This window comes from Camelus dromedarius, chromosome 4 (genome assembly GCF_036321535.1).
Source record: "Camelus dromedarius isolate mCamDro1 chromosome 4, mCamDro1.pat, whole genome shotgun sequence".
Taxonomy (NCBI): Eukaryota; Metazoa; Chordata; class Mammalia; order Artiodactyla; family Camelidae; genus Camelus; species Camelus dromedarius.
The window spans coordinates 18,075,069-18,102,645 of NC_087439.1; the positions used below are offsets into that span (position 1 = coordinate 18,075,069).

A 27,577-nucleotide genomic window follows, 5' to 3' on the forward strand; every position below is an offset into this window, starting at 1 on the left:
TAATTACCTGGGAACCTCCCAAGTTACATGGACTGGAATCAAACTTCTAGAACAAACCTCTGTAACTTGCATATCTGGAATAAACAAGGATGTTTACTTAAAGCGGCCACTATTCAGGCCAGTCCCTGTATACACACTTTATATTTAACCAGTGATGACCTACATTAAAACGGGCATGTTTTAGCATTTTCTGTGAGGTAGTAAAACCAGCACGAACCACAGCAGTGCAGCTGTTTTTACTTCCTTGTTCAAGACCAAGGAAGATACAATCAACTTCGTGGCTGCTGGCCGTGGGAACCCGTGACATAGCTCTAAGCGCTTTAAGAAAGTGGTCATGCCCACGGACAGCACGAGGACCTTAACTACAGCGTCTGGCCAAAGAGCAGCCCCAAGAGGCAGCAGATTGAAGCAGTAAACTTTGTCCACCAGGACTTTAATACAGACGGACTCTCTCTTCTATACTCAACTTCCCAACTTCTGTTAGAAAGATACATACCAATTTTTAGAGGCTGGCACTGTTAGGAGCAACTTCATATGGCTGTCTTGTGCATCAGACAAATGGCATATTCGTAGGAAAAATCCATTTTGGTTCTATCTTTGTAACCAAATCTTTTGCACCGGGGAGTCTCCACTCTGACAGACTCTAGGAGCTAGAAGGGGCTTCTTTATTCTTCCCAGTAATTCCATGATACATCACTAAGGGCCAGTCTTCAACATCCTAAACTCACCTCATGATAGAACCACTCCCTCTCCCACTGGGCACCCCCCTCTGGGCCCTGTGGTGCTCCTTACCCCTTGAGCACTTCTGGTTTAGGTGGATACTGTGTTTCTTCCACATTCCTGGACAGACCGCTTCCAAGATGTCCTTGAGTCATTTCATCGTGTGTCTCCACATGGAGGCAGCAGATAGATAGTAACCGGAGTCTAGCTAACACCTCGGGGAAGGGTGTACCATGTCCCTCACCAGTTAGACCCAAGGGGCTTTCAGGATCTCTGGATAACATTTGGGGACTAGTGTATGTTCCTAGCTCTCAAAGTCTGATTCATTTTTACAGAAAAGCTGATTAATTCTGTCATAATTCAACAATACTAGGTAAATAAAAATACAAGATTTGACTACCTGGCTGGAATTTATCCAATATTTTAGTAGACAGAGGGTGATTCTTTGAAATTAAGCTTACTACAAAATTACACATTTTGCTCCTATTTGGAATTTAAAACTGTTTAGATCACAACACTGGAAATCCAACTGAATTTTGGGAGTTAAAGTGAATACTGCAACTGCTGTGTTAAGAATAGTATTTTGCCACATATGACATTTTACAAGGGGATGAACATATACAAGTTTCCTTCTCATCGTAATGAACTACATTTTGGGGGTTATCTGTTTGCCCCTTGTCATTAGCATCATGAAAGGTGGAACAACCAGACCATAAGCGCCTCTCAATGCAATGTACCATCTGTTCGGACTTTTCCCAAAATAATCTAATCAGAATCTAATTAAACCTCTAGCTCTTACACGCATTATTCAGGAAATCAGGGCGACAAATCCAGAATGTGGGAAATCCTACAAGCAAATGCTTCAGTTTCTTTAACAATCAATGGATTAAGAAAAAAAAAAAAAGGATGGGGTGATATTATAGATTAACTGGAACATGAGGCGTACTGACCAAATGCAGAGTGTGGGTCAGATTTTGATCCTAATGTGAAGAAAGCAATGGTAAAGAACTTTTTTGAGACAAGCTGAGAACCCAAATGTGGACTTATAATTGTGGAATTATAAAATTGTGTTGGGTGTGCTAGTGGAGATTGGGGTTACATTTAAAAGAGAGCAAGGAGGTGGCAAGGAATACAGTCTTTGTGAGAGCTACATACTGAAAGTGTCTAGGGGTGAAAGAAATGCTGTCTGGAATTTGCTTTAAAATAATTCCAGGAGAGAATAAGAAGCGAGGTGAGGGACAGATGAAAATGAATGGCAAAGTGCTGGTAACTGTGACAGCTGGGTGATGGGTATATGCGGTAATTATTCTCTGTACTTCTGTATATGTACTTGATAATTTCCATCTTAAAAAGTTGAAAGAAAGTTAGTCAATATTTATCACTCAGGGCAAGGCTGCCTTCTGTCAATCACATGATTATAATTTACCTGTTCTAATGGGAGCTTTGAGGTCCAGGTAATATCCAGAAGATTCTTCCTCTGACTTTTAGGGGCATCTCTCAGATGTAAAAAGAGTTCGTGTGCATTCAGATTACATAGCTGACACACGCCATGCTCGATTTCAAATACTTTGGCTCGCAGGTAACTGTTATTAGATCGAATCCAAAACTCCTCCTGACATTTCAGAGAGCAAAACCGTGAATCCCAAGCATTTGCTTTACGCTCTTGCTTAGTTTGGAAAGTGGGTTGCTGACAGTGAAGGCAAAGTGGGTTTCCTTCATCATCCACAGCTTGCAAATAGCCTTTGGATGTAGGAGGCTTCACAGTGAGATCCGCTCGGGCTGCGCAGGGACTTAGAAGTGGGACACAGGCTCCATCTTCCAGCAATTCCCTGGAACAGAGCAAAACACTGAATAGGTAACTAATGAAGGCTTACTCTATTCTATATAATCATTACTTCATTTAAAGGTCTTCAAAGTTTCTGTCTTGATAAACAGTAAACAGGGACAACAGATTCTGTGATTCATTGTGGAAATGAAATAGTTACAGGCAGCATTCTATATCCCCTGCCAAGTAAAAGAAAGCATGGTGTGTTCACACACACACAAGTATCAATTTGAGGGGGTGGGGGTATATAGCTCAAGGGTTAGAGTGCATGCTTAGCATGCACAAGGTCTTGGGTTCAATCCCCAGCACCTCCATTAAAAAAAAACCTAATAATAAACAAGTAAATAGACCTAATGATTTCCACACCCCCCCCCGAAATTAATTTGAATACAAATACGCTGCCTCTCTTGGGAACTTAGATGTCTTCAAATTACACAATCAGACTTTGAGACGTCTGGAGAAGATGGAAAATGAGAAGTTAGAAAATGCTTCTACAGGCTCGTGGAAAAGCCCGGCCAAAGTCAGTGGCTGCCCTGCTCTGTAAATGTGTTGGGTCACACACATCATTAGGACCGAGAGGCCAGTTCCGTGCACACTCGTCCAGCTTCTGCTGGCCTTTAGGAAACAGATCATTCACATCCATGAAGTGACAGAGCCAGGGCACTAACAGTGTTGATAGGAATTTGAACAGGAGACCTGCTATTAATAAAGACGTGCCTCCTCCAGGTAAACTCAGAGTTGACAGAATTAAAATTAGAAATGAAATATTTGTTAGAATAAAAGGAAAAGGTCCATTACTCAATTATGTTGAAAAGTCCTACACGGGAATTACAATAGCCACTTGGCTCTTCTTCCATGGCTGTTTGTTAGAAGGGTTAAAAGAAAAACTTTTTATGATAGAAAGGACTCAAGATTGGGGGGTAGAGCCCAGATTCAACCTTGGTTCTTCCAGCATCCAGTGGCCTAGGGCCGGTCACTTGATCCACCTGGTCTCAGGGTCCTTCCTGACCTCCGATTTCTAAGGTGAGGACACCACGTGCCTCACAGGGTTGCCAGGAGGAGAGAAGAGCTATTATATTGTAAAAGCTTTTTGTCACCTGTAACATGGCCACACAGAAGTAAAGTATTATTGCAAATACAAATGCATAAATGTAAAAGCATCGTCTTTGTGCTACTCTGCCTGACAAGTAGAAGCCACCTTACTTTGTAGCAGAGTCCCGGGGCCCGGCCTCCTTTGTGATCAGACGGACACGGCCCCCGTCAGTCTTCACCTTGTCCATCGAGGCTGCAGCAACATCTTCTCTGGTTATGTATCTAAAACAATTACATGTGAAGGAGATTTCCTCTCTCTCCTATGAGAGTTTCTCAATTTCACGTTCACATTTGTTCCTTGCAAAAGCAATAGGGGAAAAAGCAAAATACAAGTCTTTTCACGGTGCTAACACTTAGGTTAGGGAATGGAATTTTCTCCCTCTACAATGGTCTCCACGTGTGGGAAACACATCTCTTTGTTCCAAATCAGTTTTCTCAAGACTTGTTTTTCTGGGAAAGTCAAGAGTCATTCAGTATCCCTTGGACCAATTTTCACATAGGGGGAAGAAGGAGTGGGTGTAGGAGTAAGAAATGATCAAATATCTGCACCGCTGATAGCGTAAACTGCTTGCCAAGCTGTGCAGAAAATCTCTAACTGCATTTTCACTTCCCTCTTGGCCTCTTCTTCAAGGCTCCTCAAATCGCCTTAATCAGTTACAATAGTGCGTCAGCGTATTCGGGCAAAGTGATTCTCTTTTTAGTTAACTAGGTTCAGTCACATCTATAATCTCAAGGTTGTTTCCGTTATTACCAGCTCATACAGGGTTTATGGACTCTTCCACTTAAAGCCACTCTTGATGTGGGATTCAGAACCTTATCACACAACACTATCAATCCCGCATAATGGTTTAGGGACTGGAAGTAAAGAGGAAAGTTATTCCAATTAAAGGTGACGGGGGAATTCAAGTAGGTGAAATGCAATTACCCAATTAATTCCTTCTAATTAGCATGGCCCAGTTTCTCTAATAGTTTATACCTATTGTAGTTTTTTTAAAAAATTAGTTTAAACATGCATTTCTTCATATTCTCAAATACTTCATTTGGTAGCCTGACAATGAAACTAAATCACAATGGAATTGTGCAATTGTAGGTAAAATTTTAGAAATTTGCTTTTATGTTATTAAAGTAGATTAATGAGGAACAGGCTTCCTTTTTTTTAATAAGCTATCTTATTAATTTTTGATTAGGTGATACATGCACATATTTCAAAATTCTAATGCTGGAGTAAGTTTCCCTTCCGTTCCCATCCCTTTTTTTTTTCTTCTCCCCCTTTCCCAAGCTACCTCTGTTGCCAGTTTTCAGTACATCCTTTTAGAAACAGGTTATTTTTTCTGTGTATAGGTGTATACCTTTTATTTATTTATCTTTGTATTTTTATGGACATACAATTCACATACCACAAAATTTACCATTTTAAAGCTTACAATTCAGTGCATTTTAGTATATGCACAAGGATGTACACCCATCACCTAATTCCAGAACATTTTTATCACCCCAAAAAGGAACCCGTAGTCATTAGCAGTCACTCCCTATTACACTTATTTTTAACAATAAATGGTAGCATAATATACACACTGACCTTTACCTTGTTCTTTCTGCATAAAAACACATCTCAGAGAGCTTTCCGTATCAGCATGCATACGATTGCCCTATTTTTTTAATAGTTGCATATTATTTCATTATTTCAACAAACCATATAATACATCTAACTGGTCTCTGATTAACGCCCGTTAAGGCTGTCCCAGTCTCCGCTACCACAAACGATGCTGTAACAAACACCCCTCTCCTAGATGTCCTTATTTTCTCCCCAAGAAGTATCCACAGAATAAATCCCCAGAAGTGGAACTGCTTCGTCAAAGGTCGTGGGGGTCTAAATTTGGATAGATTTTTGACACATTGCTCTCCTTTGGGTTGGTATCGCTTCATAGATCCACCAGCAATGGATGAGAGTCCCTATTTTCTCACACTTTCACTGGCACAATGTATGTCAGTTAAAAACATCTCTGCTAACAGTGACAGGTGTCTTGTCATCACTTTAAATTTGCATTTCACCTATTAAGAGTAAGGATGACTATCTTTTCACGTTTGCATTTCTACTACTCTTTCTTAAAGCAAAAAAGAATCACAGTGAATTCTTTAACTTGCCCTTTTAGTTCCTAAACTCCCCTCAACCCCCATTTCTTCAACCATTTTATTCCCTTGACAAAAGCATTTTGCTGGAGTATTCCGGCAGATTCTAAATGAACTCAAAAGCTTCCTAGCTTTGAGGGGCCTGGGATATTAAGCCTTGCCTCAGGTATTATTTAATGTTTAAAAGCTTAGAAACTTAATTCAGTAACTTTAAAAGATGCTGAGAAATCTATATAGAGATTTAAGAACCAAAAATAACCTCTTGCTTTCCTATGAGAGGTTTAAGCACAGTTTTTTGGAAACCACAAGAAACAGATCAATTGACCCCAAAGCAGGTTGTTGTCAACTTTTCAAATGTAGTTGTGAGTTACCAATATTTAATTTTCCATTGAGGTTTGCTAAGAAGCTCATGTCAGGATATGAACTCTCAAAAGGATTATGGCAAATCCCAATTTTGACAAATAGGGAAGGAAGAATGTTGTCTACTAAAGTAATTCCTGGATGGGGATGGCAGAGGACGACGGCTAATAAAAGAGGAGTAAGTTGGAAAGTGGCCCCCCCAGTGAGAACAGTGCTGGGCTCTGGCTCGGGGACTTGCGTCAGAGATCAGCTGTGGCGAGAGGACAGAGCTGGCATTCTGAACCCACAGGGTCCCAGGTGAATCAGACCTGCCCGCTGACAAGTACCAACTCATGTAGGAATCAGTACAATGGCTGGTGATCTTGGCTTCTATTCACATTTAAGAGTGAGCTGCTCAAAAGCTTGGTGAGCTTGGACAGGGCCTGCAAACTGGTGGATGTCATTGGAGGACAATCATGTTGGAGATCTAGCCATTCTTTTGAGGGGGGAATTCCTGAAAATTAGTATCTGTGTGTCTTTATTCTGAGGTTATTCCATCTTTTCAGAGATCTCCTGTGGGTAATGGCCGCGGAGCCAAGAAAGGGATCTGGGGATTGAGTGTCAGTTTCCAAAATTAACCCCTCTCGCTTTATCTCCACTGAGCCCAGTGTTTCTGAGACCGGTGCCTCTCTGGCAGTTTTTCTAGAAAGCAAACTGGTAGGACGGTGGGTGGGAAAGGTGCCCAGTGTCTAAATGCTCCTTATACAGACTTCCAATCAGTGCTGTTTTGCTGCCCCATCACTCACACCTGCTTTCGGAGAGAGAGAGTTACTCCAATTTACTGAGACTTACTGGGATCTACAGCCAGAAACAGCCTGCTTCCACAACGTATCCCCCCTGCAGGTGCACTGGTTTCATTCTCATGGTTCTGCTAAGTCAGTTTCCCTGGAGTCCCCCTCTCTCTACCTGTCTCATCAGTGACCAAGGTCCCTACACCCACGTCCTTAACACCTCCCTTCCTTCTCCTTCCTCCATTCCCATTTCTAATGCCTCAGTGTAAGTCATCTTTTTTCCAGGTCTACTCTAACAGTCTTTTAACTTCTGTGGTAGGCAGAATTTTAAAGATACCTCCCTAGACCTCTGGAATGGGAGAAGATATGTGCAAATGATGCAACTGACAAAGGTGTAATTTCCAGAATATCGAAACAGCTCATACAACTTAATAACAACAACAAAAAAACCCCAATCCAAAAATGGGCAGAAGACTTAAACAATCAATTTGGACATACAAATGGCCAGTGGGCACATGAAAAATGCTCAATATCACTAATTATCACAGAATTGCACATCAAAACTATAATGAAGTATCATCTCCCACCAGTCAGAATGGCCAACATTCAAAAGTCCACAAATGATAAATGCTGGAGAGGCTGTGGAGAAAAGGGACCCCTCCTACACTACCAGTGAGAATGCAGTTTGGTGCAGCCATTATGGAAACCAGTACGGCAATTCCTCAAAAAAGGCAAAACAGACTTATCATATGACCCAGCAATTCCACTCCTAGGCATATATCCGGAGGGAACCTTAATTCAAAAAGATACATGCACCCCAATGTTCACAGCAGCACTATATACAGTAGCCAACATATGGAAGTAACCTAAATGTCCATTGAGAGATGACTATTTAAAGAAGTTGTGGTATATTTATACAATAGAATACTACTCAATGATAAAAAAGAAATAATAAAATAGTGCCTTTTACAGCAACATGGATGGACCTGGAAATCATCATTCTAAGTGAAATAAGCCCGAAAGAGAAAGAAAAATACCATATGATATCACTCATATGTGCAATCTAAAAAAAAAAAAAAAGAAAAAAGAGGACACTAATCAACTCATCTACAAAACAGAAACAGACTCACAGACATAGTAAATAATCTTATGCTTACCAGAGGAAGCGGGTGGGAAGGGATAAATTTGGGAGTTTGAGATTTACAAATGTTAACCACTATATATAAAAATAGATAAAAAAACAAATTTCTTCTGTATGGCAAAGGGACCTATATTCAATATCTTGTAATAACCTTTAATGAAAAAGAATATGAAAACAAATATATGCATATATATGCATGACTGGGACATTATGCTGTACACTACCAGAAACTGACACATTGTAACTGACTGTACTTCAATAAAAATAATAAAAAATAAATAAAAAAAATTAAAGATATCCCCCTAGGATTCCTGTCTCCTGGTATTCAACTGATCACCCATCTAGGTAACATTGTAAAGGGACCGTGCAGATGTTAATTCAGGTTATTAATCAGCTGACCTAAGATAGGGAGCAATTCTAAGCATGTGAAGGACGGACATACCATTGCTGATCCTGAGAGGTAAGGCCCATGTGCTAGAACTAGAAAGAAGTCTCTGGAAGTTGAGAGTGGCCCCCTAGCCGATAGCCAACAAGGAAACCAAATCCTACAACCACCAGGAACTGAATTCTGCCAACAACCTGAATGAGTGTGGAAACAGATTCTTCCCAGACTATCAGTAAGAACCCAGCCAGCCTTATAAAATCCAGAGCAGAGAAACCAGTAGAGCCAACTCAGACTTCTGACTTACAGAATGGTGAGATAATAAATTCCTGTTGTTTTAAGCTATTAAATTTGTGGTCATTTGTAATGGCAACCAGAGGAAGGCAATGCGACTTGTCTCCCCACTTTGAGTCCTGCTCTCAGTCTAATCTTCCACCTGCCGCCAGAGTGAGCTCTTAAAAGGACACATCTGATTATTTAGTCTGCTGCTTGTTAACACACGTTTTATCTGTAATAAACACCTACATATAATTTTATAAATAACACTGGGTGTCTGACTTGGGTTTGCATCAATTTTATGAGTTTTGCTTTTACACCTGATCAGCCCTCTTTCTCAGGTGGTTCTTCCGTGTCTGATGGAGAAAAAACAAGGGGACACATCTAGAAATGGCTGCAGTGGGCTGTAAGTTCAGTTAAGAAGGGAATTATGATTGTGTAAAGACCAGAACTTCAGCTAAGACCGTGGCTGTAAAAATGAGGAAAAGGAGAGGACTGGAAGAAGTATTGAGAAGAATAAAACAGGCATCACAATTTTTGTTATATCTGTGTGTGTGTGTATAAATACACACATTTTAATGCATTTTTTATATAAAACAATACACGCTTATGGGGAAATTCAACAAGTATAGAAGGGCTGAGGCACGAGGCCAAAACGGGCAGCTCAAGGATAAATCCAACTAGTCAAAGGGCTTCCTTTGACTCATACAGTGTTTTATTTTTAAATCTGAACTTGAGGGGCATTAGATGGTTATGCGTTTTCTAATTTGTCACAGCTCCACCCGCTACCCTGCTCTTTTCTAGTTCCACGCCTGACCTCATTCATGCATTTACGGTTCCTGCTTTGTTCTTAGTCACATGAGTTTGTACTCCAGGCATAATCTATAAAGGTCCTACTATTGCCACAAACCCCCTAATTGTATGGTCTACAGCAAAATTTCTCAACCGTGGCACTCTTGATATATTAAAATAGAGAAGTCTTTGTTTGGGAGGGTGGTCCTGTTCACTGTAGGGTTTGAGCAGTACCCCAGGCCTCTGCCCACCAGAGGTTCCCAGCTGTGTCCCCAAATCGTAACAAGCTAACACTGTCTCCCAAGAGTGCCACCCAGGGAAGCAATTACCCCCAGTCAAGAACCATGTCCTAGAAAAACCTCTGATACAAGTTTCTAAGGTATCCTTCCAGACACTGCCTATGTCAGTAACAGCAATTACATATATTTGTGTCTCCATCTTTTTCTTTGATACTTATTTTCACTCTTAACAATTGATCACCAACATCGTTCCTTATTCTCATGTACAAATATACCAAGCCATATTGGAAACAGCTGAAGAGATTATCACTCTATGGGGATATAATTTATTTCATCAGCCGCACGCCCTCATGTAGCTGATGATTTTTTCCCCCTGTGTGCCTAGAAAAGGCTGGAGATCATGATATAATGGCCTGTGAAGATGAAGAGAGATGCCACGTATACGGGGACAGCCAGAGAGCTAATGGAAGGGGCTCTTTCTGCCAATGCTGCTGTTTGGTTTGGTGCTTTGCAAAAGAGTCAGACTAGAGAGTGGCTGACTGCTTTCCCTGAGACCCTGCTTATTGCTAAAATAGAGTCCACAGAGAATGGGGATTCAAGATCACATTAGGCGATATTCGAGTGAGGCAAAAAGATGGTTTTGATGCCGAGAAAGGAGAGCGAGTGTTACAGAGGTTAGAAAGGGACTTGCAGGGATAAAGGCAAAACTGTTCCAAGTGTGGGACAGTAACCTTCCGTATTACTTTGTTTCCACCCACAAGCCCGGTAAGTTACCTCCCGCTACCTGGGTGGCCGTACCTCAAACGGAAGCAGCTCCCCTGCTGCGTGGCACCCAAGATTCACGCCCCGGGAGTGCAGGGCAGCCAGGCCTGAGGCAGGTTCTGTCGGTGGACCGGGGAAGTGTCTTCCCGCTGTTCAACAGTCCCCAGGCTGGGCGGGTCACAGGTCACACCACCCCGTGACTCACCTCCCTCCCCCAAAGAGTGGGACTCACGGTGAACAAGATGCAGACAACTTGCTCTTGTCTAGCAGATTTGCTCAAATTCACAAAATACCCAATTATGTTGCTCTAAAATGAGCTGTCATTTTATGTATAATTTTCTCTTAACTCATCAGGATTTCATTAGTGGTTACATAAAATGCCTCAGACCCCTCTTGTAGAAATAACTGTGACACGTAACAAAATACAAAAGAAAGAAAGAAAGACAAGTCATACCTTTTGGTACTGTTTTGTTTCGTCTGCTGCTTTGTGAGTTCTTCCAAAGCAAGAACTGGGCTGCGGAACAGCTGCCCGCTTCTCCTGATTATCCTTTGCTTCATGGCAGTTAGACTACTCCATTCTCGAACGAACCTCAAAATCTGGCAGAAAATGAGATAATGAAAAGAGTGTACAGCTCACCAGATACCTTCCTTTGAAAGTGAGACTACTTATAATGTCGGAAAACTGATGTGTTATTATATCCCCCCACAGGCTTTGAGCTCCACGGTTTAAGGCTTTCTACAATTTGCTGCAGTTCTCCTATCTTTACTGTGAAGTCTACGGCCAGTTCTGCAGAGGTCTCTTTCAAGGCAAAGGCGCTCGAAAAGCACATTTCAGGACACTCAGTACATGTCCTGAGTGGCTGACAGCAATAAGGTGCTCGTTGCGACCAAAAGCGGCCTGGCTGTTGGAAGCACAGACCCACCAGTGGCCGAGGCAAAGCTGGCCTTGGGGACAGCAGGCCTTGTAGGTGACAGAGTGACAGCGCAACATCTGAGCATCAAATGTACTTGACCGCCTGAACTATCACAGGATAAATCCATCCGTAACAAAATCGGGACACTTCACAAGGGTGACCATTACTCTTATTAGTCAGTGATACGTAATTGGCTATTTTCTGGCAACTTGAGAATTGGGATAAGATGATACCAAAAAAAAAAGTTCACGGCTACTGTTCCTTTAAGACAAGTGCAGCCGACCACGGGCAATGTTTCCTTTCCACTAAACAGGCAAAAACATAATCACTATTTTCCTGTAAAAAGTGGTGTCCTGCATGCTGGGTCGGCCCCTGCACATACTGACCCTCCTTAACGGTGGAGAGAAGAAAACCACAGATCGGAATGAAGGCCTCCCCAGCAGGGTCCTGGCCCGCGGCTGCACACAGTGCTTCCAACCTCAAATCAAGAGTCACCCAACATGGTGTCATCCCTGCTCTCAGAACCTGTCAGTGTTAGAACTTAACCTACAAAGATACAATGTGATTCTGTCAGATACAAACATCACAGCTGCTAATCCTGTGAATGAGGAATTAAATGATGTGAGGATGATTCTATCCGCAGAAACAGCAACCCTAGGTGTGATCATTCGCCAAGGAAACAGATTTCACGTTTATTCTTAGCACCAGGGTAATTCATAGGCCCCGCCTGGGCTGATTAAAATGCAACCAGTGATTTGACTCTGCAGCAGGCCACAAAGTTCTCTGCTTTTATGAAACTCAAAAATGGTCATTAAAATTACTCAACAAACGTTCACTTAAAGCAAATGCACAGGACCATTCTTACCAGGGAGCGATTTTGTTTCAGCTGAAAGCTTGCTGGTAAATCTTCCCAAAGGTCTAATTTTATATCCAAAGGAATAAAATTACAGTTCATCTGGTTTCCATCCTGACAGAGATTAGGAAGACATTATTAATCCACTTTGTCTGTAGGCACTGATAGTTATTTTAAAAGCAAAGAATTCTCTTCTGGCATAAAATGCCCAGTCTCCCCAAAGAGAAACTGAGGCAGCACCTTCCAGACCAGCTTCTATGCACACAGCTCCCAGGAAAGATGCTGCGTGGAGGACAAGGGCCAGGCGCTCCACTGCCCTGAGGGTCCCACTGCATTCAGACTTAAGGGTAAACAATACCGCGGAGAGGGGTGTGGTCAGTTACACACGAGGTTTAAACATGAAGTGTTTCTTTTATAAAGAGAAAGAAGAATCTCTGTACATGGAAATCTCCTGTATAAACAAGAGTTGAACCCATATTCTATCTAATTCTCTCAGCTAAACAGAAAGGTTACAGCTCCCACAATCACTCTGGAAAAAAACATTTGAAGAGTACCTACGTATTGATTTAAGAGTTTAGATACGTAACTGTTATTCTAAACTCTGCATTTACTATTAACACGACATAGGATGCTAAACATCTGTTTCTGCTCTTCCTTTTAAGGGGGTGTTCCTTCCGGCAGTGAACGAGGGTTTTTACCCACATTTCTGCTTCTAGATTTTATTTCAGCTCTCCTAAGGGAAAAAGGAAAGCTTTCATCTGAATGCTCCTGTAGCTGTGAAAAACCCTGTTGACATTTCATCTGCTTTGTGTCTGATGTTTCAAAAACTGACTGAGAAGTATTTTATGGTAAGGGGACTTACAAGTATTTACAAGAGTCGTAAAAATGCACTTGGCACTCTTGAGAGGAAGCCAGGCAGCCAGGGCTGCACAGGCTGGGCCGCAAAGCCGGAGTGTGGCTCGGGGAGGCTGTCACAGTATGTACTTGGTGGGAGACACACCCCACCCTCTGCCACGACTTTGCAGGGTCTCTCCGATCTCCACCCAGAGGGGGAAACACTGATCAGATGATCCACTGCAGAGTCTTCACTGTGCTGAGTGAAATGTTTAAAGAGTTTAAGGGCTTCTGAATTCCTGTGTGTGCTCTGCCTGGTGTTTGCCTTCTGGCTTCCTGACCTTCATCTTGTGATGGTCAGAGAAGCAGGGGCTGGAACTGCCCCCACATCGGGGAAAGGGAGGCTCAGGCACTTGGATCTGTCTCTAGGTGAGCACGGGGTCCATGGTGCTCCCCCAAGTCTAGAGGTTCCACCTGGTGGACCACAGTCCTAGCCTTCAAGAGAAGCGCTGTGCACCGCCTGCTTCATTCTGGATGGTGGTCCCGCGATGAAGGCTGCTTGGGGCTTCTGGTACTCACGCTCCTAGCCCTCTCCTAAATCTTCTAGCAATATCTTCTGACCTTCAGTTAGAGCTGAAGACTGCCATGCGGTTCACCATCTACCTGCACCTGGTATCTGGGTCAGCAGGGCGCCTCTGACTGAGTTTGGGCAGCTCTAACCTATCTTGAGAAAGGTATTCTTTCAATAGAAAGGCCCATGAGTTTAAAGACGTCACAAATACTATTTTATGATACTTAGAAAGATTAGAAATTTGAACCTAAATAAGCAATTATCCAATGAAGACATACCAATGGCCAATAGGCACATGAAAAAATGCTCAGTATCACTGATTATCAGAGAAATGCAAATCAAAACTACAATGAGGTATCACCTCACGCTAGTCAGAATGGCCACAATTCAAAAGTCCACAAACGATAAATGCTGGAGAGGATGGGGAGAAAAGGGAATCTTCCTACGCTGTTGGTGGGAAATGTAGTTTGGTGCAGCCATAATGGAAAACAGTATGGAGAGTCTTCAAAAGACTAAAAATGGATTTATCATATGATCTAGCACTCCTAATTCAAAAACATACATGCACCCACAGCAGCACTACTTAGAACAGCCAAGACATGGAAACAATCTAACATTGACAGATGACTAGATAAAGAAATTGTGGTATATTTCTACAATGGAATATCACTCAGCCATAAAAAAGAATGTAATAATGCCATTTGCAGCAACATGGATGGACCTGGAGATTGTCATTCTAAGTGAAGTAAGCCAGAAACAGAAAGTAAAATACCATATGATATCACTCATATGTAGAATCTAAAAAAAAAAAAAAAAAAAAAAAAAAGACAAATGAATTTATTTACAAAACAGAAACAGACTCACAGACATAGAAAACAAACTTACAGTTACCAGGGAAGGAAGAGGGTGGAAAGAGGGTGGAGTTGGAGATTTGCAGATACTAATATATATAAAATAGATAAGCAACAGTTCTTACTGTATAGCACATGGAACTATATTCAATATCTTGTAGTAATTTATGGTTAAAAGAATATGTAAACAAATTTATGTATGTATATGTATGACTGAAGCATTATTCTGTACACCACATGGTCTCCAAGACCCTGTCTGAGGATCCACAGAATCACAAGTGTTTTCATCAGAACAGTAAAACATTATTTGCCTTTTTCACTCTCATTCTCTCATAAATGTACAGTGAAGTTTCCCACGTACAGGCAGAGATGAGAGTCCCATTGTCTTCTATTAAGACTTTAGAGAAAATTTAGAAAATTGTAAAACAATGCCATTCTCCTCATTAAACATCATTTTTGTTTTGAAAAATATATTTTTAATATAGGCTTTTTATATAAATATGTAATGGATTTATTATTGCTACTTTAAATTAATTCATAAATGAATACTTTAGTTTCCATTTTAATTTCAAATACAGTAAATACTAATAAATATAACCCACATAAACAAACAAGTTTTTTATTTTCTATTTTAAAATTTTATTTTATTTTTTAGAATATATCTATTTTATTGAAGCATAGTCAGTTTACAATGTTGTGTCTATTTCTGGTGTACAGCGTAATGCTTCAGTCATATATGAACATACATATATTTGTTTTCATATTCTTTTTCACCAAGTAAATACAAGATATTGAATATAGTTCCCTATGCTATACAGTATAACTTGCTGTTTATTTATTTTACATATATTAGTATCTGCATATTGCAAACTTCCAATGAAATTTATTTTTAAATTGAAGTATAGTCATTTACAAAGTTGTGTTCATTTCTGGTGTACAGCACAGTGATTCATTTATACACACACATAAAAAAAGTACTTTGGGGTCCTCGACAAACTTTTGGAGCACAAAGAGGGCCTGAGACTAGAAAGTGTGAGCACTGCTAACCCAGGCCGTGGCAGGAATCTGCAGTCACTTTGTTAACGCTCCCTGGAGTGTAGCCGACGTGGACTCAGCCGGCTCAGGCTCGGGCTCAGGCTTGTCAGGACGTGACCGCGGCAGCAGCTGCGGGGCTCGGGGCAGGAGCCAGCTTCTAGTGGGCGTTCACCACAGCTAGGCCCTGCACTGAGTGCTTTACGGGAATTCGCCTGCTTCGTCCTGGAACAACTCCTCCACATTTGAGAGTTGAGGAAACTGAGGCACGGGGCAGTTAGGTAATGCGTCCAAGACTCCACAGTTAGCAACACACCTGAACCGGGCCCTCTGGCCCTGGGGCCTGCGCTCTTCACTACCATGCTGCTTGCTTCTCCCTATCTTGAGATTTAACGTAGGAATTTGAGCATTATTTTTATGGAGGGAAAAAAAAAGACATCTATCCCGTTGTTAATAAAATTATCTCCACTGAAACCTGAAAAAAGGAAGCCTTCTGCATGTTTCCAGAACCCACATGGTGCCTACCTTAGTATAGAGGTGAATCCGGTCGGTGTTCCTACTTGCACAGAACATTAAGGTATCGTATACCGGCAAAGGGTCCGCACTCAGCAAATGTCCTAAAAAAGCAGACAGACCAGAACCTGAGGGCATATCCACCCTTTATCCAAAATAGCTTACCTTAATCTTCTGTAAGTTAGAAGGATGACACAGCTGTATCAAATGTATTAACGTATTTGACAAAGAACGTGTGTCTGGGCTTGAAATAAAACTACTGGGGGGTGGGGGAGACATCTAAGGGCATGTTGGCTTCTATGGTGACCAGTTGCTGAAGTTTTGCTAATGACCCAACAAGGGAAAAAGAGACTCAGTTAAAAAGAGTTAGATAGAAGGGAGAAGTTCCTGAATCCTTATCGGTCTTGAAGGAGTCTAGAATCGATTCCTTTTGCTAGAGTGGGTGTGAGTTGAGAGTGAATGAGCACCATTTTGATGATCGGGAGCAATGCAGCTGTGTCGAGGGCCACTGAAATGATGGATCCCCCACGGCCCAGTGTCTCACCTTCCCAAAAGGAGATGCATGAACATGTCTCCTTTCTGATAAGCCTCTCTTTCTATTTATTCCCTTCTCAGTCCCACTGACCAATATATTCTGCAGGAGAGACAGGGTTATACAAGCAGATCTGAATAATAATTATGGTTAGCACTTATTAAGCACTTACAATGTGCCAGGTGCTGTTCTCAGTACATATGTTCACACTTCTCAGAAATAAGTAGTGCATTTTCCAGAGGAAACTGTGGCAAATGGATCTGCCCAAGGCCGCTTGTAAGAGGACTTAAGCCCCATAATCTGGCTCCAGGGCCTGTGCTCTTAACCTCTAGTTCCCCGGGGACCTTTTAAAGTATTTTTCCAGATCTAGGAGCCTATGATTTGTTTGTGATTCTATTTGGAAATGCCATCTATTTTAATTTTTCTAATCAGGGCATCGATCCCTTTACAAAATTGAACTGTAGATTATTCCCATATTTCATAAATTAAAAATTGTACATTTTCCACAATTTAACCTCTCTGAAATTGGCATAATTACAGTCAATAATCATGGCATTTTACAATCAAGGTTGGCCAGGTGGCCGTCGTGAGGTGGCTGTCACCGAGTGTGAGCTTAGTTGTATCGACAGTGCTGCTGTCATTTCCACACTTGAGATACATGCGTTGTTGTTACTATGTGTTGAGTTTCATTACCTTTAAGTGTCTTCAAAATGTTTCACTATGATGTGGTATTGAAATGAAAAATTTTCATGTACACCAAAAAACTTGGATACAGAGCAGGAGAGCAGACAGTTGCTATGAAAGAAGGGAACACGTATCACCGGAGGAAAACCCAAAATTTCTTACTGAGAAATTTCTTATTCTTGCAAAGGGATAACCGAGGGCTTCATGGGACCTAAGAAAAGAAAAGCCCTGCAAATAGGGGAAGCTGTCTGATATGTAAACACTGAAATGTGCAAGACGGTTGCCTATTAATGCCAAGCAAAGCAAGGGAACGCAGGAGAGACTGCCAGACCCCTCAGGACAAATCAAAGTGTTGGAAAAGCAACAGAGGGTCTTGTGATCTGGTCTGCACTACTGTTAAGTTACTGTGTCATAGCTTAATTGACAGAGCTTTTTTCTTTCTTGATGTACATAAACTAAATGCATCTCATAATCACTGTGTCTTCAGATTTGAAGAACTATAGTTAATGCACTGATGCCTAAAGATCAGAAGTCATTCTCTGATAAAAAGCATTATAAGAACACCTCCAAATCAGCTGCCACTCTCGGTAGCTAGCTAGTAGCTGCACTAGGGGACGTATTTTTCTTTTCATTGTTTCCACGAAGTATAATTTAACGGTTCGAAACTACAGGTGATGCAGCTTTTGGAAGATACAGCCATCCTTCCAAACCCCAGAATTCCAGTGAGAACGAAACTACAATTCCAGCACAGTATATACCACCCTGGTTCCAAGGGAGCATATGTGGGGGGAGGGTAGAGCTCAGTGGTAGATTGTGTGCTTAACATGCACGAGGTCCTGGGTTCAACCCCCAGTACCTCTTCCAAATGTAAATAAATAAATAAATCTAATTACCTCCCCTTTATAAAACAAACAAACAAAAAAATAAAAGAGCATATGTGGGTAGAACACCCATTGTAGTCTGATGGGCCTTCTTTGTCTCCCCTCTGGTTTTCATGGACATCCATGTTAGTGGGTAGCCGTGAAGCACATCGCTTTTGTGGGGGTCTCAGCCCAGTGATCTGAGAGGTTAAAAAAAAAAAGGAGGGGCTGGGTATGGGAGGAAATGCTCACATTATCTGGACTGGATGAGGCGAATGCAAATTTCAATGCAGAAAAGAATTTCTAAAAGTCTACTGATTTTTGAAAAGTAAGTGTAACTAAAGCGAACATATGTCTTCATCAAGGGACCGACTTACTACAGCTAACAAGCCAGTATCCCTGCCGGAGATGAAGGGACTCATGGCCCAGCTGATGACAATGGCCAGTGGTTGATTCTGGGTACATGGTCCTGCAGCCAGAGCTTCATCAGCGCTGGAAGGACTGCCGCAGCAGGAACAAGGAAACCAGTGACGTGAAGTCTGAGTCTACATGGTCTACTGAAAGGCTGTTAAAATTAACGGACCTGAACAGGACCCACATAAGATACTTTGGGGGAAGACCTCAAGGAATCAGAGGAAAGGAAGGCTGAGGGAAGAAGCAAGGAGGATGCCCTGAGTTCAGAAACACTGAAATGAACATTTCATTTTAAAGCTATGAGTCTGACTCTAAATTACATCTGTGCATCACAGCAACTAAATTAAAAGAAAAACTTCAACAGTCCATCCCAACCATTATAATGAGAACATCAACCTGTGGGTTACTATGGTCACGAGCTGAGTAACAAAGAAAATAACCCAGAAGTACTCATAATCTCTTGCCAGCCGGCCCCTAAACTCAGTGACGTACGACATACAGGCTGATCTTTGCCAACCATCACAGCTACAAATAATGAAGGGAATCAACCAAAAAGTACATAAATGTGAGACATTACATGATTGGCTCCAAACGTAGTCATGATTCACTTTAGTCTTGAAATTATGTTCCTTAAAAACACTTTCTTGAAAAAAATGATCCAAAATCCTAAATTTAAAATATGCCCATTAATTGTAGCCATTTAAAAGAAACCCATATGTGAGGATTAATGATCTGCTAAGTGGCTGTTAATAATCTGTCATTCCTACTATGTGGTCCCAAGGAACCTCCAAACATGAACACTGTCCTGTCACTGTGAGGGCGGGCCAGGCCTGGGGCAGCACCCACAGCCACGCAGGGGTTCAGCTCTCTGGAGGACGTCTGAACGCCAGCCGCTCTGCTCTTCCAGACATCTGGTGTTTATGGATGTAGTTACAAATGGCTGGTATTTTTATTATAAAAGGGAATACAAGGAACTGAAACAAGGTAGTGATTGCAAATCTGCTAACAGTATTATATGTCTAAGCATATGGTTATTATTTGGATCCTGAAAATGGACACAAGACTTACCATCACCTGGCTGGGATGAGAGTCTGTCTTCACTCTTGGTTTTTGATATTTCCTCCTTGCTCTCAGCTAACGGTTCAGGTTCTGAACATGCAAGCCCTTGTTTTTCACAGTCAGAACTAGTCTGAGTTTTTCTGGAGGTGTCTTTCTGAGAATCATCTTTCTCGTGTTTGCTTTGATTCTGGGTGTGGTTGAGGCCACCTATTTGTAGAACAAAGTTGTACAACAGATAAACAAATGAATTTGTTTATTCAAATCAAACAAATAATTTACACTTATATTTAGATAAAGTCATTATTTACTCTAAGCCCAGTTTAAAAAGTAGAGTTTAAAAAAAAAGTCACAGCTAGGACTTATAAAAAGAAACAAAGTCAGAGATGTTTGTTCATTCTTCCGGGACATTCATCGGGGTCAGTGCACACCGAGTACTACTCTCGGTGCTGGAGAGGCAGAAGGAACAGGACAGAAAGGTCCCTGCTTCCTGGAGAGTCCATTCCAAATGGCAGGGATAGACAACAACAGGTAAACAAGCAAACAGGGTCTCTTCAGAGAAAGCGAATGAGTGAGTAAGGGGACGGGGCAGAAGGAGAAAAGCCAGCAGGCCCGTGGGAGCTGAGGGCTGTTCTGGAGTCTACAGAGCCCAGCCCTGGGTGCCTGTGCTCCTGGATGAGGATCTAAGTGTAACTGGAAGCCATTCAAGGGTTTTAAGCAAAGGAATGTAATGATCTAAGTTTTCAAAGGACCACTCTGGCTGCTATGTAGAGAAGGCCTGGCCTCGGGCTTCTGAGGTCCTGGGAGGCAGATGATGATGGCTTCCAGTGAGATGGCAGCAGTAAAGATGAAGTGGCTGGAATCAAGATATACTGTGGAGGTTACACTAGCAGAACTTCATGAATCGAGTGTGGGAGGAGAGGTGGGGAATCAAACATGCTGCCTCTGGGTTTTCAGCATGATGTAGGGAAGATGACAGAGGAGAAGATTTGGGTGTTGGATATGGTGGAATTCCACTTTGGACATACCAAGGTTGAGGTGCCCATTAGACACCCTGGTGGAGACGTTACATAGGCCACTGGATACATCCAATCTGGAATTCAAGTGAGAGATATAAACTTGGATGTATGTACCTTAAGATGCTATGTGTAAGCTATAGATGTTAAGAAAAAAGCACAAGAGAAATGTTACATAGTGACAAATATTAGTGTCGATATATATTATACCAAATTTTATCTAAAGTACAGAGACGGCATTAGCAACCTTTATAGGACTTTCCAGTCCTATACCTGATATTGCTTCTTTAAACTTTGAATTTCAATGTTTCCTCAAAGTGTTATAGGGCAGGCACTGATTTTGTTTATTTAGTTAGTTATTTTTAAATTTTTTTATTGAAGTACAATCAGTTACAATGTGTCAATTTCTGGTGTACAGCACAATGTCCCAGCCATGCATATATATATATATATATACATATATTCTTTTTCATTAAAGGTTATTATAAGATATTCAATACAGTTCGCTGTGCTATACAGAAGAAATATGCTTTTCTAAAGTCTATTTTTATATATAGTGGCTACAGGTACTGATTTTAAGATTTAGATGACTTAGAATTAATTCTGCTTTTCAATACTTCAAATCAAGGTTGGAAAGCATTATGCCAAATTGTAGTAATATTAATCTAACAAATTTTCTACATAGTAATATCACTGTTACTTAGAATATGTATTCCTCTTAAATCAGACTGTTTCATGGTCACAAAAGGTGTTTTGTTTTTCTTAGACTGCTTGACAGTTTGCTTCTTAAATCACGGTTCGAGAAACTTTCATTGCTGTTCTGGGTATCACAAAAAAAATCAGAACCATAAGACCCTATTAAACTAGGATTTTTGTTGCTACATCACTCAATTTATATACTTAATGTGAACTGACATTATTCTGTAGTCACAAGACACTTTATTTTTATTGCCTGTAGCAGTTGGAAATTGAACGAGATAACGCAAATTGTGGGAGGTATTATATGGAATAAGCTTGTGGTTCCAATTTAGTTCATAGACAACAGGTGTCCACATTACAAATATAACCACCCAGATGGCAGACTTGTCAGTTTTGGTAGGAACACCCAGAATTGAAGGAGGAAAGATTCAGCCACTCATTACACTTTCTTTCAGATCAAAACTAAGGCAGAGGAGAGCAAGGCGGCAGGAAGGACCTGGAGCCTCAGAGCTTCTGCCTTAGCTCAGCCTTTGTTAATGTCCGTGGTCTGAAGAATTCACACATGATGGACAAGGAGACGTGTACAATTTACTACAACTGATACAATTTTATTTATGATTTCTTCTAGTTCCCCAAATTGTCAACTTGCCATTTTTTAGTTCCAATAAAAATGGTCTCTCAAATTGGAAACAAAAGGAATACTAATGATTTTTTCTTAAGACAACTGCAGGTGTTAAGAATCACTTCAAAAATAAACATCAGAAAATGGCCTGTATCAACGGCACGCTATAAAAACACACTCTGAGGGACGTTTAGGATTTCTACTTTTAAAGAGCATGTTTCGGAAAAGAATAAACTCATAAAGCAGATATCAAATTGGTGTTTAAAAGAACTTTAGAGGAATTTTTATGATTTGTCATGCAAGAAACGTGGCACAATGGATATTTTACTGGGCAAAGAAGCTACACTGGATTCATATTGCAACTTAAATAGAAATAATCTATAATTTCTTTAAAAACAAGTATTATCTACAGAGGAAAGAAAACAGCAGGGCTATGACTATAAGGCATATTTGCTGCCATAGCAACAGAACTTCTATTCCTGCCCACTGAATTCACATCCTGCTGGCATTAATCAAAAATGTCCATTTGTGCCAAATTAATGCCAAGTCACAGACACTGGGGGGATATACATTCCTGACAGAACTGGGAGCTTTCCACATTCCACAAGGGGATAAATTCTGTCTTCACCATGTGAAGTTCTTCCTCCAGCTTAAAAGCTGAAGTCAGTACGGAGTCACACAAGCCTCTGATAACAGCAGTTGTCCCTAGAAGCACAGGTTACCTGAAGACACCACTGCCAGCGCCCCCCACGGTCGCCCTCAAGTACTCACCGCCACGGCCCCGAGGATTCGCACACATCTCACAGTACGGCAACACTGAGCTGTTGACGTAGGTGCAGAAACCACACTGCCAGCCCTCACCAGGAAGGGCCGGGGTGGCGGCCTGGGTCTTGGCCTCACAGGCCCCCTCCATGAGCAGATCTTTCATCTGCGGGGGCCAGGAAGGTCTCTCCTCCCACGGGCTGCTGCGGTCATCGGGGGTGACCGATCTCAGCCTTTTGGCTTCAGGTTCAAGATCGCTTCCATCACCAGTGACATCTCTTGCAGCTGTTTTTCCAGGGGCTGCTGGCACTACAGGAGTTTTCTCCTGGAACACCCCTGACTCATCACAGGAGGTCACCAACTGTCTCTCCTTCGGTTTTGGTAAAAAGAAGGATCGAATGTCACGCTGTTTTTCTTTTTCAAACTAGGAAAAACAAAGTTGTGAAATTTTTTAAGAGGCAATCAAATGTGTTCTTCATAAATGAAACAGCTTAGCAAACTCTTTTCATTAACCATATTCCTTTATTTTTTGAGTACCTTGTTGGAAATGAATTCAATCATGCGATGAGTCTTCACATTTACATATATTCAGAATATCATTAACACATCCCTAAATGTTCTAACTTTTTTTTTTAAGCACTTACAATGTGCCAAGCACTTTATATGTATCAGCTCATTTAATCCTCATGCCAGCTCTGTGAGGCAGGCACTGTTACGCTTCCCCTGTTTCAGATGAGGACACTAACGCTTTAGGGAGGTTAGGTAACTCGGCTAGAGAAGTTATGTAATAATATCCTTTACAAAGTGTCCTCTCTAGATGTACGTCAGGGAAAGGAGGCGATGGTGTGTTTAAATGTTTCAAGTCAATTGAGACCTAGAAAAATGACCTCCTGCCCAAACTATAAACACGACTTTCATAAACAGTATGTTTTTCATATTAAAATATCTTCCTGACTGGGGAGTATTTTTCAAAGAGCATTAAAGATATTCATTAAAACAGCTTCTTTAATAGACGTAGTTTAATAATTATCTCGTTTGCAAGAAATAGAGTTCTCTTTTCTGAGAACAGCCATTTCATTGTCTCATGTTTTCCATCTCTTTTTCAGTGTGTAAATCTCAGTCTCCTAATTAAAGAAAGTAGGGTACCCGTCTCCGTAACCGATGAGCCAGCAGTTAAGCCAAATTAAAGGAGCTAATTTTAGGGAAGTCCTGCTAGGGCCAGAATGGGGTACCACGGTGGACACACACAGTGGTCAACTGCATTTCCCAAGATGGCCACACTGATTCCTCTCCGATTTCACCTGCTTGTCTCACAATGTGACAGACATGCCGACATTTAGAGGTGGGGTCTTGTTCCTCCCTTTGAACCTGGGTGGACCTCTGAAACTGTCTCGACCAACAGAATGCAGTGAAAATGTCGCTGTGTGACTTCTCAGGGTGATGTTGTTGAGGCTGGTGTGGCTGCTGGCAGTCTGTCTCTCCTTCCTTTTATCTTTTAGGACACTAGCCTTTCAAACCTAGGCACCCTGTTGTGGGGAAGCCCAGGCCACATGGAGAAACTGTTGTGGAAAAATGTGTTACAGCTCAACGGTATAGCTCAGTGTTACAGTTCGGTGTTACAGCTCAGTTGTGGCAGCAACCTGGATCCTGGCGAGAGGCCAAGCAGCACTCGGAGAGTTGGAAAACTCAGGTTTATTACACCAGCGGGCCCAGAGGAGTTAATGCTCCAAGCTCTGGACCCCGCCTGTAGGTTTACACAGGTTTTTATAGGCTGCCAGTTCACACTTTGCAAAATCATATGCAAATAAAGTATAACAAAAGTTGACCAACTAGGAACAAGCTTTCTACAAATAGACCAATCAGGAGTGAGGGAAATAACCAATCAGGAGAGAGCTCAGAGAACCAATAGAATTTTAGGGTTAAGTAAGCCATTTCAGAGGCAAAAAGTGAGATAGAGCTTCCCGGTCAGGGAACCAGATGGTGCTGACAGGAGAGTAGTGGCCCTGCCTGGGCTTCCCGCCTCAAAACCACATGTGGATATTCAACATGACAGTCCCAGACAGGCCCCCAGGTGACAGCCGGCATCAATTGTCAGACAGATGAGTGAAGGAGCATTTCAGATGCTTCCAGTGACCAGCCTTGGGGTATCCAGCAAAGGCCTAGCTGTACATTAGTTGAATTCTGTACCCATGGAAGTCATGGGAAATAATACATGACTATTGCTGTTTTAAGGCACTAAGTTTTGGGGTAATTTGTTCTGCTGCGATAGGTTACAAAGACAGACGCTACAGATGATGACATCAAAATTATAAATGTTGCAAAGAGATAGTTTACATAATAATTCTTATCTGTATTTCTTAGTAGTGCTGCGTAAGAAAGATTTAGCAAGTTCATCGAGACAGAAATTCATCGAGATGGAAGGATTAGAGGTTACTGGTAATTGTGACAAAGGGACATAGGGAGTTATTGCTAAATGATTATAGTCTCCATTTGGGGTAAGAAAAACGTTTTGAAAATAGTGGTTGATGGTTGTGAATTTAATTAATGTCACTGAATTATACACTTGAATAGGGTTGCGATGGCAAGTTTTCTGATTATATGTATAACCACAAATTTTTTAATTTCCAAGAAAAAAAGAAAAGGCGGTAGGAAGGAGAGAAGGAATATTTACGCTGTTGCCACATTGGTAAAATTAAAACATATACTTTTGGAAAAAAGTCTCCTCCTTCCCAAATGTACAACTTTGACTTTGTATAACTGTTAAATTATCACTCTCATATACTATAAAAAATTATCTAATAAGTAGTGGATGTTACAGAATTTAAATTAAAACATAAGGAATGAAATCACTAACCATGAGACAAGATTTTTAAAACAATGTACAAGGAAAATTCTAAGAAAAGGGCAGAGGAAAGCAGAGAGATTAGCAGACTGATGCAGTTTGGTGTTAAAAAGGTACCAAGGAAACAAAGACAGTTACACATTTAAAGAGAATGTTCTATTCCATATAACAGGACTGCTAAAGAGAGTTTGTAGGATTTTCAAAATATTGGCAAATGCTCAGCAAACGTGAACAAATTCTGCCAGCTATGTCTAGTGAAACTATAATGATTTTACAAGAGAGGTGAACTTTGAGTCCTTCCTGCACATTTGGGAATGACCCAATCTTGCCCTAATTCCTAGTAGTTTAGTTGAGCATACAATTCTCCAAGATCTTCAAAGATACTGCTCTGTTTCTTCTGATACCTGATGACACTGATGATGTTCCTTTGCAGGCTGCAAACTCTTTCTTGTTTCAGAGGCTTCCGGGGCCTTCTTGTTACCCCTGGTGTTCTCAGGTTCCACACTGATCTGTTTCTGTGTATCTAGACCTATATGCTTTCTGCTGGCACCCAGGATAGCTTATTAATTTTGAATAGTATTGATTATCTTTAGTTCTTGGAAATTTCTATTCCCTCTTTGATAGTTTATTCTTCATTTTCTCTTTTCTCTTTTTCTGGAATTCCGGTTAGCAGAATGTTGGACCTAGACACTTATGTCTTATCTTTTATTCTGACATTTTCCTTCTTTTTGTTTTTTCACCCTCTAAACTCTCGGAAAGCTCTCTGAAAATACGGCACCCATGAAACAAGAAAAAGGAAAAGCAAAAATATTTTCTTTTGCTCCTCTGAGAATATTCACGGAAGGTTTTTTGTTAGTTTTCTTCAGCTCACTGCATCATCTCTGCTTCTTCTGTATCCCTTTCTTGGCTTACATGCTTGTTTTGCCCTCTGTTTTGCCCAGGAGAGGATTTCCCCCACACCTGGTGGTCTTTGCTGACCATTCATATTTGAGAAGAAGACACTAAAATGCTACTGGAAGTTGCAAGGCAGGGACTTCACTACGGGGCATGAGTGGCTGTCAGGGGATCCCTTTCAGGCTCCACAGTATTTTCTTGGTCCCAGTTTCTCCAGAAAGGAATCCATCAATATCCCTCCTGAAAGACAGGACTCTAACTACCAGTGACTGGAGAGCTACTCAGAAAGAGTGCTAAGGATTCCACCCTTATTTTAGGAGTGTTCCACTTAAAATGTTTGTTTTCGATTTACTGCCCTACTCCCCACTCCTCCAACTGGCTCTGTTCCTAGATATGTTTTTAAACAGGAGCAAATACAACAGCTAAATAAATGAGTAAGATAAAAAACATAAAATACAAAACATAAATAAAATAAAATATACAAAGCAGGCCATTGTCAACTACACATCAACATCTTTTGTCCCATTTCTACATTTTAAAGAATTTGTCTCCAGGTCTCCAAAACATTTCATACTCTCCATCTGCCCACCATGACAAAAATCAAACAAAACAAGATTGTCTATACTTCATTAAAAAAAAAAAAAGACTGTCTCAGATTTGTTTAGAAAAGAGCAACGTTCCCAACAATATGAAATGAAAACATAAGAAATCTTTCAGAAAAAGAATTCTCAGGGCCTTAACATACCAGCTTTTACAGTTGACATCTTTAATTAAACTATTTAATTAAGCTATTTTAAAAAGGACTTCTTTTTACAATGCAAGCAATGACTAATTTTGGAAATCAGCATTTGACAAACTCATCATGTGCCAGAGGCAGGCTGAGTGACTGACAGCATCAGACACTGACGTCCCCCTCCGCCGCGACAATGGGGGCTCACTTACAGTGCCACAGGGCAGCCAGTGTGGGTGCTACTCTGAAACCACGGCTGCTTGGATAATAATAAAGTGAGACTGGAGCACACAAAATCCAGAAAAGGAGTGGTGGGTGGAAATGGAGTCATTTTATGTAATTTTGGGAACTAAAGGATACACCTGGGGTATAAATTTAGAAAGAGGAGAAGACAAGATTAATCAAGAGC

At 41.2% G+C, this 27,577-nt stretch overlaps 1 protein-coding gene across 3 annotated transcripts in view; it reads right to left on the reverse strand.

Moving 5' to 3' along the window:
* Positions 1-27,577, reverse strand: part of ZRANB3 (zinc finger RANBP2-type containing 3) — a 209,619-nt gene that overhangs the window by 5,760 nt on the left and 176,282 nt on the right. For all 3 annotated transcript variants that reach the window (XM_031451316.2, XM_010984029.3, XM_031451317.2), the window contains 7 exons: positions 22,712-23,126; positions 19,616-19,813; positions 16,070-16,161; positions 12,269-12,370; positions 10,944-11,086; positions 3,749-3,859; positions 2,147-2,549 (listed from right to left, as the gene is read on the reverse strand). In XM_031451316.2, coding sequence (XP_031307176.2) covers positions 2,147-2,549; positions 3,749-3,859; positions 10,944-11,086; positions 12,269-12,370; positions 16,070-16,161; positions 19,616-19,813; positions 22,712-23,126 — 1,464 coding nt within the window. The remainder of the gene's footprint in view (positions 1-2,146; positions 2,550-3,748; positions 3,860-10,943; positions 11,087-12,268; positions 12,371-16,069; positions 16,162-19,615; positions 19,814-22,711; positions 23,127-27,577) is intronic.